The sequence below is a fragment of the Mustela putorius genome, unplaced genomic scaffold (genome assembly GCF_011764305.1).
Source record: "Mustela putorius furo isolate JIRA1106 unplaced genomic scaffold, ASM1176430v1.1 tig00003853_pilon_pilon_pilon, whole genome shotgun sequence".
NCBI lineage: Eukaryota > Metazoa > Chordata > Mammalia > Carnivora > Mustelidae > Mustela > Mustela putorius.
In genome coordinates, this window is record NW_025422005.1 from 5,540,574 (window position 1) to 5,561,167 (window position 20,594).

General features: G+C 49.9%; 1 protein-coding gene across 5 annotated transcripts in view; it reads right to left on the minus strand.

Annotated features, from left to right (window-relative positions):
* Window positions 1-20,594, minus strand: part of RERE (arginine-glutamic acid dipeptide repeats) — a 425,837-nt gene that overhangs the window by 9,758 nt on the left and 395,485 nt on the right. For all 5 annotated transcript variants that reach the window (XM_013064588.2, XM_004768623.3, XM_004768622.3 and 2 more), the window contains 3 exons: window positions 2,364-2,526; window positions 1,310-1,402; window positions 705-904 (listed from right to left, as the gene is read on the minus strand). In XM_013064588.2, coding sequence (XP_012920042.1) covers window positions 705-904; window positions 1,310-1,402; window positions 2,364-2,526 — 456 coding nt within the window. The remainder of the gene's footprint in view (window positions 1-704; window positions 905-1,309; window positions 1,403-2,363; window positions 2,527-20,594) is intronic.

Below are 20,594 nucleotides of genomic sequence, written 5' to 3' on the forward strand. Positions count from 1 at the left end.
AAGGTGTCAAATAACATAGCTCAGCTCCTAAAACCACCAAGCACTTGAGCACGTTTCTGCAAAGCTATGGCACGCAGAAGAGACGGGGGGACAATGATTCACATCAGTCCATCTGCCAGGCAGCCTGGGCACCAGCAGCCTTGACAAGATGGCAGGGTCAGAGGAAGGTGGACGGTGCCATCTACATGCCTACAAGAGTCACTGGGGAGACCAGTTACAGGGAAGACCCTTGGGCATCCCCAACTCCCAAGCTGCCACATTTCCAACCTGGAAAACAGAATCTCTACACAAGTGAGAAGAAAAATGTGCCAGAAGTTTTGAAAACTGAATCAAATATTGTGGGGGAAGAAAAAAGAGCAAGCTCCTGCAAGTTTTAAGTAGACAAGAGAATCCACACTACAGGTGGTGGGCCCAGGGGCCAGAGGAAAGTTGGGGGACTCGGAGAGCCTGCACTGAACAAGACACTGATGAGTTCTCTGTAAAAGTAAGCTCAAGACATGCACCCCACTGACAGTGCAAGGGAGGGAGAGAGCAGAGGCTCTTTCCAGACCCACAGACAAAACTAATAATACCTTCAAGCCAAGCACTCCTTAAAGGAGGATGGTTCTCTACCTGAAACCAATCGCTTCCCAGCCTCCCGGGAGGGATAAGCCCCAGCATCCTAGTAACCTGAAGTGGCCGGGTCATCTGCCCTGAGGACTCACCGAGCCACGACTGCGCCTCGTCCTCATGCTATGCTTCCCACTGAGCCCATCCTCTTCCTCTTTGACAGGTTTGAACATGAATGGGGGAGGGTCCACGGGCTTCTCAATGGGCGGGAGCTCGCCGTATTTCTTGAAGTGGATGCGGCAGTCTGTACACAGTAGGATGTTCTCCCGGCCCCCGTGGTGCCAGTCTTTGGAGGCTGCAGTAGGGCAGATAGGTGCAGGTGAGGGCCCTTCCGTGACCTCAGGCAGACGCCCGTCACTTGCTTGGCTGCTGCTTGCTCTCTCCCAGGGTGGGAGAGGATTTCAGGAATATCCGTTCCCTCCCAGTTCTCACGGTGCCCAAGAGGAGCTGAAAGCAGGCTTCCCAGAAACACAGGTACCCCCCGCCCCCCCAACCACACTGACTATAAACGGGGGAGGGACAAAAGCTACAGATTTCTGCTTTCTCAGGTAACCCTGAAGCACAATGCAAATGTCAAGCCAGTGACACTCTGGCAGGTCTTGAACTAGATTCATGAAATGTTCAGAACAAGAACATGCCTGAGCCTGGCCTGTCTCAGTGAATGCTCCCAACACTCCCCGCCCCCCCGATCCCCACTTACTGGTGGTAAAGCAGTGGCGGCAGGCGTACCCCTTCAATTCCTGCTCGCTGTCCTCACTGTCAAAGTCATCCTCGCTGGCTGAACTCAGGTCCACTGGGCATGGCAGGAATACAACAGGGGTGGGGGAGACACCATCATGCTTGGCCAAGACCAGGACCACCTGTGACCTGTGGCCTGCCCCAGGCTCCAAGCCACCAGTCAGAGCGGCGTGGAAGGCTGAGGTGGGGCAGTGTTCACGAAGGACCACTCTGAATTCCTCAGGGCCAGTGAACAGAACGAAGAACTCATATGAAGGGTGGTACCCAAGGGTCTGCCCTACCCTGTATTTGGAGACTGATGTCACATCTGAATCCTGATGTGGCAAACACTGATGCCCACAACTGGGAATGGGGGCAGCGAAGCACAGCCATACGAATTCCCTGACACATCCAGGCATCCTGAGGAGCTCCCTCCCCACCGAGTCCTACACCTCCCCCCACAACCCCAGCACCAGTGGACTAGTTCCTGTTTGCATGTGCAACATAAGCAACCCGCAGGCTGAGTGCCCCAGGCCAGGACAGCACCGCAAGGCCCACTGCTGTTTGCGGACAGCTAGGAAGACTTAGGAAGGTATCATATCACACTGCACATCATACTGGGACCAAGAGGAGGGTCTTGATAAAGCAGGAGGAAAAAGAAGGAAGTATTAATCTGATCTTATTCCTAACACAATACCAACAGAACTCAAACAGTACCTCTTCCACTAAGTGGACAACCTCTGAAGTTACCGAAAACACCCCAAGACAGGGTCAAGCCTTACATTTTCATAAAAAAATTAAAATGATGTTGAGATTATTTTAAAAATATAAATGCATGAATAATTACTGAAACTCTCCTACCAAATCCCCAAGTCAGCGCTCACCCGGTGCAGGCTCTGCTATGTCCCTCACACTATGCTGCATAGTAGGCAGCACACACTGCTCTCCCCAACCTGTACCCTGACAGGGGTGCCTGTGTGGGCAGGCCCAGAGAGGGGGCAAGGCGCTGCGGCTCGTGGGTGAAGACCCTCACTTACGGAACTCGCTGGAGGGGGGTCTGGAGGGCGTGCTGACGGGTGTGGACGCCGTGCGGGTCTTGATCCTCCTGAACACGGCCTGCCTGCGGTGCCTTCGATGGGCCCTGGAGCTGGCTGCCTCAGGGGTTTTCTTCCAGTAGTAATAGAAGGTGATCAGCTCCCCCTGCAGGAGAGAAGCCTGGCTTCAGAGGGGCTTTCCTTCTCCAGGCCACCCAGTCGGCCTGCCCTCTGCCACCAGGAGCAGGAGCTGGTTCTGAACAGCTGTGCTGGAGATGAGGGGAATGGTGCTTGCTCTAGGCACACCTGTGAGCTGCCCACTAACTGGCGAAATGGGATGTTCCCCTCAGCCCAGCAGAGCAGAATTTCTAGATCTCAAGAACATTCGTTCATTCAACAAGTACCTGCTGAGCGCCTACCATGTGCCAGATGCCATGGAGAAAAACCAATGAACAATCGAAAAGAAGGAAAATGCTTGCCTTCCAACAGAGTGTATGTACAGATGTTTTCTTCACAGCATTCCACTGAAATCACACAGGTATGACAAGGAAATCCTGGCCACTTAGGTTATTCCAGGAACAAGAAAAGGAAAAAACTGAGATGGTGGTGAGCTGGGGTTAGGAAAAACAGAGACCCCAGATCCAGGAAAACTGCTCCACAGCCTCTACCCCAATCTGAGTGCGCACATCGGGACAAGCTAACACAACGTCCTGAAGGTGAAGACTGAGGCCTGACAATGGAAGGCCCTGAGGGACAGACACCGTGGTGCTGGTGCAGAGGGGCAGTGCTGTGCGTCACAAGGCCAGCCGTTAGGGCAGAAGGAGCTATTCTTTCCATGGCCCAGCAGAAAGGAAGACAAGAAATCCAAGAACGAACGAACAAAAGAAAGAAAGGAAGGAAGGAAGAAAGGAAGGAAGAAATATAGCAAGGGGGTATGAGCCCAAATGCAACTTTGAGACCCAGCCCCTCCCCCAGCTCTGCGCTCAGCGGGGGGTCTGTCTGAAATTCTCTCCCTCTGCCACAGTCCCCCATGCATCCATGTGCGTGCTCTCTCTTTAAAACAAATCAATAAACCTTTCTAAGAGAGGGGCTTTTTGCCTCCCACCCCAGGAGCCCAGCAGACACACCACACACACCAACAGGAGAATGGCATGTTCCGCTAAGCCTGGTTGACACACCATCAATTGCTTAAAACGAAGATCCCAAGATAAAGTATCTTTACCAGGAATTAAAAAAAGACAGAAAGGGGTGCCTGGGTGGCTCAATGGGTTAAGCCTTCGGCTCAGGTCATGATCTCAGGGTCCTGGGATCAAGCCCCAAATCGGGCTCTCTGCTCTGCAGGGAGCCTGCTTCCCCTCCCCCACCCCGCCTGCCTGCCTCTCTGCCTACTTGTGATCTCTCTCTTTCTCTCTCTCTGTGTCAAATAAATAAATAAATCTTTAAAAATAAAATAAATAAAAAAGGCCAAAAAACCCCACTTAAAACAGCAAAAGTGTGTAATTCACATTGATTTTCTCTAACTGAATCAATCTTGTGGACAATCAATTAGTGTGGCTGACTACTGTATCCTGGGAAGCCCCCCTGTGGGAACCTCGTACCCCCAGGTGGGAGCCAGGTGGCCAGAGCACCGCACTGCCTCATGGAAGGGAAGGCTCAGTGCCCTGTGAAGGGAGGAGCCGAGAGAGACATGAAGCTTCTGTTCTCTGGTGACCTGGGATCTGGCTGGAAAGACCAGTGCCAGTGAGACGGCGGTGGACAAAGAGCACAGACACCAGGCGACAGACAGACGCTGGTGATGGCTAGAGCCTTAGAATGATGAGAAGTGAGTTTGTAGAGAAGAGGACAGATTTTAAGTGGGGAAATGGCTTTTGCAAAGCAGGTAGCACGTGCGTGTTGAATGTTCACTGCTCAGAGTCGGAGTCTATGCCTGTGCATTTTCTAAGAAGTGGGACCACAGCTGTCGTCAGATCCTTAAAGGAGCCTGTGATCCCAGAGGAGCTTCCGACTGGCTTCCAGAAGCCTACATACACCATGTATCTCTTGGAGCCGTGAGTATGTTTCAGTCTTTCCAAGGGCTACTTAAGAGAATGCTAGTGACTGCCAATACCGAACAGATGAAGTATGACCCCAGGCCCAGAAGGCCAGGAGCCGCCACCAGAGAAGAGCCTGCAAACTCACCCGGCCCTTTTCAGATCCACGAGACAGAAACAGTAAGAAGTGACAATGCAGGAATGCCTGCCCTTGGATTTCTGAGCTGTTGGCTATCACGTGCTGTTCTACAAGCACAGGCTACCTTTGTCCCTGTGGTGACTGAAGCACTCTGAGCCCCTAGGTCATGAACTGAAAACCTCCTGGCTCCTGCCTCTTTCCTTCCTATTTTCCTGACTTGGAAAGTCACTTACCTCTACTGATCTTTTGGTGTTGGCTGGCTAGAGGGAACAAATTCCTAAATCCACTGGGGATTAAGAGACCTGTGCTGATATAAAACTGATCTGACTCTGGTTTTCCTATGAGAAAATACAGAACAGAAGCCAAGAGAAGTCACTGTCAGTCTTCAACACTTTGTTAAAGTGACATGCTCTATCAGTTCAAAAAGACAACCAGTACAGTAAATCATGGTCCAATCCCAAACCTGGAAGGAAGTGGTACCTCCCACTGCCTCCTCTAGCTGAAGTCATTTTAGGGGCCAGCAGATGAGAGGCCTGGGATGTAGGAGGAAATGTGAAGCTACAGGAGACAGAAGGAATAAAAAATGGGAGAGAAAGTGAGGTGGAAGGCGCTACCAGGGTCTCTGCCAAAATCTCAGCGCCAGCGGGTGGCACTGGCACAGCTGCCCGCACGTCTCTACGCGGCACTAGGCTGCAGCACAGCAGTGCCTCCTGCAGTTACGAGGGACCTGCGCCCCCCTGCTGCCGCCCACAGCCAAAGTGCAGGTGCAACTTCTGACTCCCCTAAAACTAAGAGTCTACTGTTTACCAGAAACCTTTCCAATGATATAAGCGGTCGATTAACACACACTGCATATGTTTTATGTATTATTTCTGTATTCTTACAATACAGTAAACTAAAGACAATCATAAAAATTACTAAAAAAATCATAAAAAGGAAAAATATATATACAGTACTGGACAACATAAAATAAATCTGTTTGTAAGTGAGCCTGAGCCATTTAACCTGTGTTGTTTAAGGTCAAAAGTATTTCAATGTCTCAAATAGGAATGTTTGAAAGAGTTTCAAATGGCTTTAAAAGATGGCATAGCTGGCAGATGAAAAGCGGGGAAGCCAGAGTTCACTGAGGCTATGGTACTGGCCCAAAGCGAGATGCCAGACAGAGAAAGGCTCAGGAAAAAAGCATAGGTTCTCAACCTTAACTTCCACTCCTGCACTGTGTACTCCCGGACTGTGTGAGAGAACTAGAAAACAAAAGAAACAAAACAAAGAAACCTAATATTGAAATAAACATCAGCATTTTGTCAGCAATTAAGAAATAACATCTTTTAGGGGTGCCTGGGTACCTCATGTGGTTACTCGTCTGCCTTCAACGCAGGTTGAATCAGGTTCAATCTCGGGTTCCTGGGAATAAGCCCTGAGTTGGGCTCCCTGCTCAGCGCAGAGTCTGCTTCTCCCTCTGCTCCTCCCCCCAAACTCATGAACTCCTCCGCATGCACTCTCTCAAATTTAAAAAAACAAAACCACAACAACAAAACCTTTTAAACAAGGAAAAGGAGGGGACACCTGGGTGGCTCAGTTGGTTGAATGTCTGTCTGTGTTTGGCTCAGGTCAGGATCCCAGGGTCCTGGAACTGAGTTCCGCAGTGGGCTCCTTGCTTAGCGGGGAGCCTGCTTCTCCCTCTGCCTAGTTACTGCTCCCCTGCCTGTGCTCATTCTCTCACAGAATAAAGGAAATCTTACAAACAAAACAAAATAAGGAAAAGGAGTCCAGAGCAGGTTCTATTAGAGGACTACAAAGGATCAAACAACCAAGCCAGAAGGAGTTCCACTACAAGCCTATAAACTAGTTTGGAAAATGAAAACATAAGTTTCAAATATAGGAAGATGGGGTAGTGACTAGAACTTTCATACGCTGACGGTGGGGCTATAAAATGGTTCAACCACTTTTTAAACTTTGGCAGTTCTTACAAAGCTAAACAAACATCTACCATATGACCCAGCAACTGATCCCACTCCTAGGTGTTTACCCAAAAGAATTAAAAACATATGCTCACACGAAGACTTTCATCCAGATGCTCACAGAAACTTTACTCTTTGCAGACAAAAGCTGGAAACACTCCCACACCCCTCAGTGGGAGAAGGGATAAACGGTCACCATGCGCCCAACTACTAGGTGCTAGTTGGCAATAAAAATGCACCAACTGCTGATCAACCTGGTAATAGGGATGAGTCTCAGAACATCACACTGGATAGAAGCAGCCAGATACAAAGGGGTATGGACCGTTTGATTCCATTCTAGAAAAGGCAAATCTAAAAAAAAGAGAGAGAGAGAAGGCAAATCTACAATCCCAAAAAGCAAACGAGTTTGCTGGGATTGCCTAGTCTGGAGGACGAGGAAGTAGAAAACTACCTGCTGAAGAACATGAGGAAACCTTTTGCGTAGAAGGGAGCATCGTACGAACGGATAGTGGTGCTATCTGCACGGAGGCACGGTTATCGAACTCCCTGAACTGTGCCCTTACTGCACGTAACGTGGGTATATTTTTATGGTATAAATGGTGTGCACACCAACTACACATCAGTGAAGTTGACTTAAAAAAATCCAGGCCAGGTTTTATTAGCTGCCTCTCAACCACCGCAATGTCTACGAAGGGATTAAACACTGGAATGGAGCGGATCTAGGAGGATTAGAAACAGCATACTGGTGACTGCATGGGTGGCTAGGTCTTGAGCACAAACAAAAGAACATGTCGGGAAAAGCTTTGGTTCTACAAATAGGGAATGAGGCAGCCAGAGGCCTCACCAGGAACGAAGTCAATTGAACTTTAATCAAACATGCATAGTGTGTGCTGCAGAGACCCGCTGCACATAAATTCAGGGAACAAAAGCTGTTGCAGAAATCAATAGCTTGCTGAAACATTAACACAGGCAATCATTGATCAAAAGGCAGCTCTACAAAGGCAGCCTTGCAAATTAGCTCCCGCCTTTGCTTGCAAGCAAACACAGAGGCAGCAACGTGGACATGAATGGCCGGACCCTATCGTTTTGTTCCCGGGGCTCTCACCCACCGCACAACAAGGCCTCCCAGCCAGCACACCTCACGTCTCCGTGCTGTAATTGCACGCAGCACGAGCGACTAAACTGGGTTAGTGCCTGGGCAAAAAAGGAAAGGAGAGGGGGCGAAGTCCTCTCCAATTGACAGCATTATGGGCTGCAGTGCTTGCCAAGAGAAGCGTTTAAACCCACTGGTCTATATTTAGCAGATTCTCTCTCACACACAGCCCCCCTCCCCACCCCAAGCTCTTCGCCTTTCCTTTGGTGTAAGGGGGCAGTGGTGGCTGAAGCCCATGATCTGCTCCTGGGTTTAGGCACCAGCTCCCCGCCCTGAGGCAGGATCTCTGCACAGCAGGTCTTCTCCCTAGGCAAATCACTCAGGGGTAGAGAACCAGGACCCATGAAGTTTCTCTGATTTTCCATCAAAATGAAAACATGGGGTGGGGAATGCCAGGCACAGGAGGAGGATGGAGCTAAAGATGCTCTGCAATCGGGGTGGGTGGGGGCCGGGACGAGAGAGTCAGGTTGACCAAAGGCTCCAGGCACCAGCAGACAGCTCAATCACGGCCACTCCTGTAATCCAGAAGCTTCTAGGGCTCAGCCACTTGGAATTAGTAGGAGGATTGGTTCCTTCTCTGCAGTCACCATTGTAGTTCTGTGCTTCCTCATGTCGGATTGTGAGGCCATCAAGTTTACTCCACATAAAACATCAGCGCAATGTCCTCCATGCCCGCCCTCCCCACACCATCTGAACTGAAGCAACTGAGTGGGGGTGGGCTCACGCTGTTCACCACTTACCAAGAGCCTCCTGGTATAAACTCATTTCAGGTAAGTTCTGCTGGCATGGCTGGGCCCAGCTCTGCTTCACCCTGGGTGAACCACAGACTGGCGACACGTTTCAGGGAGCAGGGTAAGCAAGCATCCCACTGCACGCGTGTGCGCAAGAGCAGAAGCGGGGTGGGGTACTACGGTGGCAGCTGGCAGCCTGACCAGGTCTCCCTCCCGTCTTACTAACAGGTCAATCTACCTACAGCCACTCGCTGAGTTAAAACAATGTCCACAAACGTGATTATTATTTAATTTCCCACAGGCACTGCACTGCAAAGGGAGGGGAGCCTGTAACCCCTCCTGCCTGATAAACACACACACACATACAACACACACAATATTTTTAAAGTAAGATAAGCTACATGTCTTGGGACCCTGGGAAGAGGAAGGCACAGAGGCACGAGCCGCACAGGTGGGCAGCGAGCGAGCAGGCACTGGAAGGCAAGTGTCAAGGGCTTGCCAGGGGAGCGGGGCGAGCACTGCAGCCAAGTCCCCCGCCCCCAAGGCTCTCTTACGCCTCAGCCTGCCATCACCTCCAGAAACGAGCTCTCTGGGAGGCTGATACGGAGGCAGGAAAAGAAGTCAATTATTTTTGTCCCACGGGAGAAACCTAAGGGTACAACCTAGGACTAAGTCCCAATTCTTGTGACGACAACATATTATTCCTGCCACAACCACACAAAAAAGGCATGACATCCAGGGGTGGGGAAGGCGGTGCAGGGGTGGGGGGTGTGAGGCAGAAGATGAAGTCTAGTGACCCCAGCATGCAGACCATGGGGTACCTGCAGCCCGCCCGCTACTGTGAGGCCAAGGCAGGCCTCAGTCTTTCGGCAAGAACTCTCTTCTCACACGCTCCTCTCAACTCGGTGGACACAGTCACGCTCTGTTACCTTCCATTCTCACAGTGGTTCTGTGACCAGCGGGAAAAATGGAGAACTGCTGACTTCAGTTATGTCAAGGAAGGCCTTGAGAACCCAGTCCTGGTCTGTGCGAGGAGGGGCAGGGAGCGAGGGAGGCAGGAAGGACTCGGGTCCGGGCCCGCTCCACAGCGAAGGTCCCCAGGAGAGAAATGCTTCCCCCACTGGGGAGGGGAACTGCCGCTCACTTTCTCTTCTGCACCAAACCTTCAACAGGCGTCCTCAGAGAAAGGCGGTGGGGTAGAGCAGGGTGGGGGCTGGGGGAGGAGGCCTGGGAAGCCGCTCTCGGATAAGGGCAGTAGAAACAGAGCTTCTCTCCAAAGCTACTACTTCACAGCTCCTCAAGCCCACATGCCCCGGCTAGCCAATGTGATGGGACAGGGCCCACCGCGTGGGTGAGAAAGTAAGCATTTAGAAGAAATTATGTGAATTCTTTAAGACCTATTATTAACTGTTCTGACGCCAAATAAATATTTTACCATGAATATGCAGAAAGAGTACACTAACTGTTCTCCTCCCAATGCCCTATTCTGCACGCTCAAGTGCAGCTGGTGAGAATCAGGGCATCACTGCCCTGCAAAACCTCTGCTGAAGGAGACCCTTCAGTTTCCATCCGGCCCCTTGGGGGCCGAGGTACAAAGGAGTGTAGAATCCCACCACTTGGCTGGCTGGAATGGAGAAATCTAAAGCTTCCTTTTTCTTTTCATTCTTTCCTTTTTTTTAAGGTGTGTTTTTCCAGAGAGAAGTTCCAGCGAGCAATGAAAAGTTACAGAACAAGGTCCCCAACCCAGCAGGGGCAGGAGGGAGAAGGAAACATGGCACAAGGCTGCTTCTCAGACTTCACTCCCCAACCCGGGGCCCCAAAAGTGGTCATGGTCCCAGGCGAATGCGAATGCGGCTCTGGCTCTGGGAGCGGGTCGGGAGAGCCTGCATGGGCCACATCCCCCAGGAAGCCCTCTAATAGGAGTGCTCTGACCCTGCAGCTGAGCCTGGCCACCCTGACCTCCACGACCACCCCTGCCTGGGAATTACAGCTGCATTTCTTGGCAAAAACTACTAACTCAGGGCAGTGAAGTAAGGCAGTCAAATTTCCTGGCAGAGACTCCTATGCAAGTCATTCTTTCCTTTCACTCCCTGAGGATTCAAGGGCTGGTGCTGACGGCTGTTCCGAACATCTGAGGTGAGAAGCTGGGCACTGGGCAGAACCACCAGCTATGTTTAGGAACAGCCACCTTTACAGATCTTTTTCCAGCAGGCAACTGGTTGTCTTCCAGCGTCAACTCTGATAATTAAAGCAGTGCTCTCCTGGGCTCCTCCTTTTGTTAACCAACCGAATGCCCTAATCCCTGAAGGAGCCCGACACCAGTCAACTGCTCTGCTGCTTAATCGTTAACTAGCAACTCTGTGGTCTCAGAGAGCATCTGACAGAATGACGATCTGCTTGAAGGCACACAGCAGGATCACTGCCTTCTTCGTGCAAGAAGCCAGAAGCCGCAAGGGCACCTATCTAGCGTGGCCACAAGGGGAAGCCCGAGGGTGAGGCGGCAGCCAGTTTCTAGGCAAGGCAACAGCCCCACCTCCAGCTCCTCTTCTGGGGCAAGGTAAGGGAAAGGGAGGAAGATGATGACTTGGGAAGTGCGTGAAGGTCTCCTGGGCTTAACAGGGTATAAGAAGAGGCCACACTAACATGCCCACAGAGATGTTCCAGAACCTGGCACTCCCCCAACATCTCTTTAAAAAATCCCAGTTGACAGGCAAACTGGGTGGCTCATTCGGCTGAGCATCCAGCTCTTGGTTTCGGATCAGATCATGATCTTGGGGTCACGGGATCAAGCCCGGGGTTAGGCTCCACACTTGGTGGGGAGCCTGCTTGTGATTCTCTCTCTCCCTCTGCACTCAACTGACATTCTCTTGCTCTCAAATAAATAAATAAATAAATATTAAAAATGAAATCCTAGTTGAGAGGTTAAATAATTTTTAAAATGATGATTACCACTATTTATACACTGGGGAAGAATGAATAAAGTTTTGTAGAGGTTTTTCTTTTTTGTTGGCGATGGGTTTTTTTTTTTTTTTGGTGTTTGTTTTTTTTGCCAAAATTGTAATGAGATTTCCTAAACTCTATGTTGCTTTCATTGTTGACCTCAGCCACTTGTGGGTCCTCTCTCTGGTCCTACACCGCCATTCACATGTCCAGACTGGAGGTCCTAGGCTGGCCTGTCCTCTCCCAGAGAGACACGCTCAAGTCTTCCCACAGACCAGCTCTGACCTTGTCACTTTCCGCTGCAAGTCAATGAAGGCGCCACAAGGCCAACAAAACAAAGGTCCAGTTGCTCTGCTGTCTCTCCCAGGACTTTCCCTCTGTCCGAAGAAGACCCTTCTCCTGCGTTGCCCACCTCCCACAGCCCCTGGCTAATGCCAAACGCCGCAGCCAGTTTGCCGTCCCTCGGCGCGTCCCTTCTGCTTGTGGGCTACAGCCCTGCAAACCCCTCACCACTGTCTCCTCAGTGTCTGTATCGGAGTCCTCACCACCCTGGGTTCAGGTCACCACAGATACCACGTTCTCCCTGAAGTCTTACTTACCCTCTCCTCTAACCCCTGAGGTCATCACAACATCTGCACGTCTACAGTTTTCTGCACTTGCCTCTTTCCTGGTATACCCAGGCTCCCCCTTGGATCATAACCATGAATGAACCTGTCCAACATCCCCAGGACTGTGTCTACTTCTTTTGAGTACCCCAGAGATCTTATTATTATCAAGACAACATCTTGAATATAATGAGTATTCAGTAAACATTTGATGGAATGAATATTTCTTGAGCATTAAAATTCACCTGAAATTAATTCTAAGAAATTAACTTCTGAGAAAGAGATATCAGACTACTGACTTTGTTCTCAAGTAAGGTCATTAAAAATAACTGCTTCCTGGAGGCACCTGGGTGGCTCAGTCAGTTAAACATCTGCCTTCGGCTAGTCATGATCCGGGGGTCCTGGGATTGAGTCCCACATCGGGCTCCTGGCTTAGTGGGGAGCCTGCTGCTCCCTCTCCCTCTGTTCCTCTCCCTTGCTTGTGCGCGCGCTCTCTCTCTCTGAAATAAACGAAATCTTTAAAAAAAGACAAATAAGTAATTGCTTCCTGATCGTACCATTATTTCATAAAAGAAATGACATTTTATCTCTAAAAAACGTAAAAAGGACAGACAATACCCAAATAAGAAGAGTTCCTTAATCTGGTATTTAGTGTTAAGAAAAATGACTACATTGCTCTTATTTTTGTTTCATTTTCCAGGGACCAGTGTGTGTGGTGCTTGGAAGCAGTGCTCTGAAGATGGGTGCCAGGGGCTGACAGCAGGGGGTGTGGCTGAGGAATCCACTTCCTCTTTAGCAGACCTACAAACCAACAATCACTGTTACTGGGCTATGACATCTACGATGAGAGCTAAGCACTATAAATAAGTGTCCTCTATAACTTAATATATTCAGTCTTCATAGCTACCCTAGTAGATAAATATCTTCATTATCCTTGCTTTACAATGAGACAATCAAGGCACAGGGAGACAAAGCCACATGTCCAAGCTCACAGAGCTTCAAGCGGTAGCCCCGAGGGTCTGGTTCCAGTCCTATGCTCTTAACCGTCCCACTATGAATTGAGAAGTGTGTGTGTGTGTGTGTGTGTATGTATATATATATATATACATATATATATATATATATATGTATATATATATATATAGGTTTTAAAGCCAGAGGCTCAAATTTGGGTTATCTTTCATCTACAAAGTATCTTAAACCTCTTCCATGGACCTTGAATAGGCAGAGGAGCAAAAAAAGGGCACTGTGCATCCCCGACAATGAGCAGCCAGCCTTCCCACCTCAGGGTGGAGCCAGCCCCCCATGCTGCACCCAAGAATGACAGAGCCGCACCTGGCCAAAGCAAGGGTACCAGGTTCAGAAACACATTTGGTAGACCCAAGGGCACAATCAGAATTACACATAAGCCTAGACAAATATGTTCTACTTCCCATACCAAGAACAAACTCCAAGGACTATATCGCACAGACCCTAGGAGCCCACAAGCACCCTCACAACCTGCTCACCGCGCCTCAAGCCATCCAATGGCTTATGCTATGGGCGAAGCCCTCTTGGCCACATTTGGCTCTAAGCCACATATGCCAAAGAGACGTGCCACGCAGATGAGCTTCACAGGCGTCCTGACCTGAGAGCCTGACCAGGCCGGGCCCCTTAAGAAATGCTACAATGTCTCTTTCCCAAGTTACCTCTCCCAGGAAGCATCTATTTAAAATGGTAGCTCTGAAGCGTGCTCAAACCCGTGGAGATGACTCGAGGGCCACGGGATGGGTCTCCCGCACCTCTTCCTACTACCACTTCTCCAAGCAGCTCCACTAAAAACCTATCGATTGAGCAACATAGAAGATTCTTCCTTTAACCAAGAATAACCACCACAGTAAAAAATGAACAAGAGATTTGGAAATGACTTATTTGAAGACAAAGGTCACAGCCACCACAAAGCAGTCTAGACCAGCCTGGAACAAAGGACCCCCGCCCCATGTGGGGCCTGAACCCACCTGTGGCACAGAAGCCTGGGCAGTCCTGACGCAGCCACAAGAGTGGCCGTCACTTAACTCGGACCCCGACACGGGGGCCAACTCAGGCAGGGGCCTTTGTCTCTGGTTTTACTGAGCTGTTGAAGACTTACTATCTTAAGTACAATTATACCAACAGTGGGAATCTTGTGTTCTCTGTAGGGGCCCCCCAAACTCCCAAGAATTCATTCACTGAAATCAGTTTTCTTTCCTATAAGCTGAATACTTCGTTATTTCCTGAATTCATTTTATTGGAGTTCAGCAACAGGGCAAGTGGGATTTCACCGCCGTCAGTTCTATTACCACATCACCCTTCTTAATGTTTTCTTGTTCCTGTAACAAAACCACAATTCTACCAGCAAAGGGGGAGAAGAGAAGAGAGGAAAAGAGAAAGCCATAAAACTGTTAAAAGCGCTATTCTCCATCTCGTAAACATTTTTCTATTTATCGGCCTTTCATTATATGTGCAATCTTATTATCCCTGCACAGAATCAAAGTGACACTGTCAGGGTCACACTATAAAATATACATTGGCAATGTAACATTTACTGACGGGAACAGGACAAAAGATGAAGGATGAGAGAGGGTGGTATGCCGCAGGACGTCTTAAAGGGATCATCAGTTAGATCTCTATGCATTTCCTGAGGTGATAATTGAATGACAGAGGCTAGAGGGAAATCCATTTTTGAGCTCAGAACGGACAGTTAGGAGAAAAATGTTTTTGTATTGGGAGCATGTAATGACTGCCAGGAAATGAGAACAGCTACTCCAGCAACATCGCTTCTTCTATTTTATGGTTTTTATGGATGCATAGCAAATTATCAAGTACAATCCATTTCTGCAAGTTGAATTTTAAAATAAAGGAAAGGCTTCCTCATCTCAAAGAAAGGAGGGAAAAGAGTATTTAATTTTGTTATCATATCACATTTGTTTAATAAAAAGAGCAGAAGCAAAGATTACCCTTCAAGCCACACAGACACAATTACAATTCCACACCCTCCTTAGATGCAGACATGAAACATGTCCTCTCTTTTCCCTGAATTTTGGATTCAACATAAGGCAAAGATCTTAGAAAAATCCAAACAAGCTCTCACACCAAATCTGTACTCAGGTCTCAACACACGTGGCTAGCAGTCGTTTCATCATGGCTTTTAGCCGTAAAGAAATCCAGGAGGGAGGGTGAGGGGGCAGCAGGTGCCTTCACAGAAGCCGTTAAGGGCTGAGTTGGGTGTCTCTGCCCTCCCCTCAAATCATATGCTCAAGTCCTAAGCCCCGCACCTCAGACTTTCGGCCCCCAGAACTGTGAAAGAACAAGTATCTAGTGCTTAAGGCCCCTGGTCTGGGGGACGCTGTTATTGCAGCCCTAGCGCACAAATACCATGCCCAAGGACAGGGCTTCCCCGACAGCCCGCAGGAAAGGAGGCGCAGGGGAGAGATGCCCACCAGCCGACAGCTCTGGGCTTTGAGAAGAGCTTACAAAGCTGACGGGGGGGGGGGGAGGGGGGGCAGCAGGATTTGTTTGGGGGGAAAGAACAGGTGCCAAAGAGGCGCCGCAGTGTGGGCAAGCGATCAAGTAAGCGGCCACTGTACAGGTACTCGGGCCCCTCCAGGTGGGGGCTGAGTGTCCCGGCGGATCCGAGCTGCTCTGGGCAGGTTTCCATACAGGTCTCTCACCACGGCTTCACCATGGCCTGGGAGAAGCTGCCCACCTCCACTGACACCTCGGATGTCAGCCAGCCAGCTCCCCGGAGGAGCTCAGTGCAAAGGAAGAAGAGCGGAAGATGGGACCGTCAGGTGTCAGAAGAACACAAAGCACGAACTTCCCCCGACTTGTATTTAAACCACTGAATCCTTCTGGTCCAGCTACGACGGGACGGATGGAACATCAAGCAGCCCGTATTTCAGGAACGAGCACATGTCTGAGGCACTCTGACCGCAGCGGCCTGGTGGTCCTGGGGGTCTCCAGGAAGTGGTTCCAGGTTACTCATACCAACACGCACACTGTAGTTTGTTCAGAAAACACACAGGCTGGGAGCCCCCAGGGGTCTGGGTGGTAGTTTATGAAAACCACCGCCGATCCCCTCATCACAGCCCATGATATGGGCGCGGAGAGCGCGCTCCTCCCGGCTGGTGTCTGGGTCTCATCAAGGGTTCTTGTCCGAGGCGGCCATGCCCTTCAGCCCCCGGCCCAGGAGGCCCAACGTGGGCTGGCACAAGTGTGCAGCCTGTAAAGTGCACGGACGGTTGCTCTCTGGGGACTCCTTCCTTAACTCAGCTGCTTGGCGAAGCTACTCCTGCAGTGGCACCCTCACCCTCAAGGGACCTGAGGAAGGCTCTGCTCCCCCTGTGGGGCTGGTTATCCGGAGGAGAGCTGGGAGTGTCCTTGGTCATTTACTACACAGCTTGAAAAAGCTAGATGGATCTAGATCTCTGAAACAAACTACGTGGCAGGGAAGGCGCTCTAGGGCTGACTGCGACAGCTTTCCTCCAGCGCCACAGGGCTCAAAATTCTGATCAGCATGCCCTGGGTTTCCATCAAAATCCCAGTAACTCAAAAAAAAAAAAAAAAAAAAATTCCTGGTAACTCTTGTTTTGGAAACAAACTAATGTTGTCATCATGAACTTCACTCATCCCACTGTATCCACCCCCTTCTCCCTCAGGCCAACATGTGGTACGTACTGCAGGAAGAGGTAAGGGGAAGCTCGCCCCGGGGGACAGCTTAACCACCCCCGAGTTAATGCTGAGTTGGTTGGTTGGGGACATGAGTGTGTTCCTAGCTCGCTGTAGGAAAAGATTTTCTCTGTGTGCCCCATGTGTCCTTAAAAGGTCACCCACAAACGTCCACCATCTCTAACAAAAAGCGACACAAAGTGAGGGACGCTGACGGAAGAGCTCTGCATTCTTAGTACTCAAACCTGAGATCCCAGAAACAACTCTTAAAAAGTCAACAAACTCTTCATTAATTCAAGAGCTTTAAAAAGCTTGAGTTTCCAGTTGTAGGAAGCCTCAGAAACTGGCCTTTACCCAGTTCTGCTTTACTTCCCCAAAGAAGCCCAAACCGTTTGCAGTAGAGGAGAACACAAAGATAGAGGTTCCTCTGTGGGGTGACTTCAGACTCGGGCCTGTGCCCAAGGCGCCCTCCTGTGCTAACAGAGGAGCCCAGGTCAGGGCACAGAGCAGGATTCTCAAAAAGAGATGTCCCTCAGGGGCCTGGTCCTGAAAAGGCTGCTCTGCCATCGGCCAGGACCTTGGAAGTTTCTCCCTCCTACTGCATGTATCCTCAGAAAGGGGACCGGAGGCTCTCCCCTGTGCACTGCCTTCTGGCCTGCTGCAGGCTCATGCGACGCCCCCCCCCCCCCGGCTGCTGCCAGCTAACCCCACCAGTTCCTGCAACCCCAGCCATCTTTTGGGGCACCTAGTCTATATGCCACCTCATATACACTTTCTTTGCTGACCCCACAGAGCCGATTTCTTAGGAGCCTCTTCCACGCATACCATCTCTCTCTTGTTTTAGCTGTGACCCTTTTATGGCGCCTATGTCACTGACTCTGGGAGAACGGGAATTCAACATCTATTTGTTTGATCCCCTATTTCTCCCCTCCCCAGCTGGTCTGTAAACTACATGTGAACAGGGATGTGCTCGCTCCACAATCTGTATCCCCAGCAACAACCAACACCGTGGTCGGCATGGAACAGGTGCTCAATAAGTGCTCATGGATTTGCACGGAGTTCTACCACAGCCTACACACACGTGAGAATTACACTTTCACACGGAAGATACAAGACAAAAAAATCATCAATGTTCATAAAAATTACATACTCTCAATCTTAGAAATGAGAAATTCCATCATCTTTCAGTGAAGGTTTTCAGACTTAAGATAAACATGAACACATGGGTAACTAGTTAGGATGATTTAAACTCGAGATTATCAAGGATTTCCACACAACTGTGTATATTAAAGTAACAATAACAACAAACCACAGCCTCAGAAGAGTCCCTTAATCCAAAAAATGAAACTTATTTTCCTGTCCCAAGGGATGTACACATGTGAAATGAGAACTGTGACTCACAGGCGGCGCTGCTCCCTGGGCACACCGACGTGCACCCCAAATTCCTGGGCCACAACCCCTCACGTGAGGAGCTGCACAAGCCTGGCCGATCACACCTATACTCTGGTCCAACAGAACATTCTGACTGACACTAAAACTGTAACTTCCATTTTCTAAAGGCTGGCTGTTTCCTTGTTTCACAGTGTGAAGAGTATTTGGGGCTGGTCTTAAGTGCACTGAAGACGGTTCTAGTTAAATCTTCCTCTCAGAGTTAGTGAAAGAAGGCTCCAAACTCCGTCTCAGGAGCAAACGAGCCCCATGCGGCGCTACGGTGCACGCGGGCTGCTAGCAGTCACCGAAAGGCCCTGGGGTTGTGCTTTCAAACCAGAGGGCCCGATGGACCCTTCCGAGAGCAGCAGCAGGGAAGCGCAGCGTGCAGGGCGGCGGCAGGACGCACCCCTGCTGGCCCTCCCGGCCGGGACCGGCGCCAGCCTGGCTGCTTGGCTGCGATGATCCAAGCCCCGCTCTGCGCCCACGAGGATCCCAACGTCAGCAGACCTGGCGGCACACAAAAGCGCCCACTGCGCGGACGAAAAATTCACATTCCAGCCTGGGCCCTGGCTTGGTCATTCTGGTCCAGTGGTAAACGTGAGCGCAGGGGGCCGGGCGTGCGCCAGAACAGAGTTCACTGAAATGTTTAGTTCCTTGCTAACTTACAAGTAGAATCTGAGCGTCTACAACATGCCATGTGTACACTGTGGCTGGACAGAGAGTTAAACAGAGCAAAAACTGAAATGAGCAACATGAGGGTTCCCCTTGCTTTTACCTGATAATGTTGTTCGATACGGTGGCGGAGGGAGAGGTGGCTGTGGAGGAAGAACAGGTTCTCACCTGGAGTTCCACACCTGAGCCACAGAAATCACCACCACGGTGGCATCCCCGGCACCTGAGCCCTCCGGGCCTCTGCTGCTTCGTTTTCGAAACCGAGGAGAGTGACAGCCCCCACTCGCTGAATCGCCATCATAAGGAGACGGCCGGGACGCGCTGGCCCCGTGGCTGGCGCACCGTCACCGAGCCGCGCACGCGGGAGCTCCCGAGTCCCCGGTGTCTAAGCACGGGCGGACCGGAAAGCGGCAGCGGCAGCGGCTGTGCGGCCTCTTCTGCCCGCCAGGAAGACAACTGTGGCCCAGTCACAAATCAAGCACCAAGTCCCAAGCTGTAGAAAGCAAACCAACCCAGTGTTTCTCGAAATAGCAAATGCATTAAATATTTTAAAACTCTGACTTAAAAAGCAGATCTGAGCCGCACTGGGTGAACAAACAGAATACAACTGTATTTAAGAAGGAGCGAGGATCTGAAGAGTTCGGCCGCTTATGCTGGCCTCAGGGATGAGTAGGCCGTCCTTCTGGGTTGGCAACATCCATCCCCAGGAGTCATAAGCTCACAGCTGAGCCTTGGCAATGCCAGGAGCAGCGTGGCCAAAGGAGACCTACACGTCTCAGGTCCGCTGCTACAAATTACTGCTTCTCATCTGTACCCATTAACCTATGTTCACCACAAACTGACACACTACAGGGAGCCAGAATCCACCTCCGGAGTCCGGAGGGCAACATGTGGGGATTGTACTATTCCTGTACTGCCTTCTTTCCAGTCCTCTCCTTGCTAGCTGTGTGTCCAAGGGAAGGTGAACTAACCTCTCTGAGACTCCAGTTCCTCCTGTGTAAACTAGGGATGGTTTACAGGGTTGGGGGTAGGATCAAAGTATTTAATAAGGACCTGGCACATGTGCTGAATAAATGACTACTATTTTTATTCTGCTTCCATTTGGGAAAAGGACTAGAAACTCAAAACTAAGTTCAACTCAAGGAACCATTTTAATTAATTGAATTTAAAAAAAGAAATCTCTCCAAGAATAGTAGTCTCTGTAACGGACTTTGTCTATCATGTCTACAGGCACTTCACACAGTCAGAGATCAAGGGAATGCTAGGCATCGTGAGTGATAATGGTGTTTGGGGCAAATTCACAGGACAAAGACAGCACAGTTCAAAGCGGTCAGCATTCTCCAGAATATCCCTAAACAGAACCATAAGGACAACATACACCTATCTAATGGCCTCACGGAGGCAACTTAGAAATCCTCTCTGTGTAGCCTTTGCTTCCACTCTTAGGTAATCAGCCAGAGAATCAGAACAGATAGTATCAGTAACCCCTTCAGCAGGAATTAGAACAAAACCAAAACAATGTACCTGCTCATCTTCAGCAGACTACCGTGGGTTTCCCTGCTATCTCTATACTTCAATATCGAATTAGGTCTGATGAACAGATTGGAAAGGTCCAGCCAGGGGACGTGCAACATCCCATTATTTAAGTTCAAGACACCATAAATCTACTTTTTTTACTGGGGGGAGGGGGGTTGGGAGAAGGGGGGTGGGGTTATGGACATTGGGGAGGGTATGTGCTTTGGTGAGTGCTGTGAAGTGTGTAAACCTGGCGATTCACAGACCTGTACCCCTGGGGATAAAAATATATGTTTATAAAAAATAAAATATTAAAAAAAATACTTTTTAAAAAGCATCAAAGAACATTTACTTATGTTAAAAATTATACC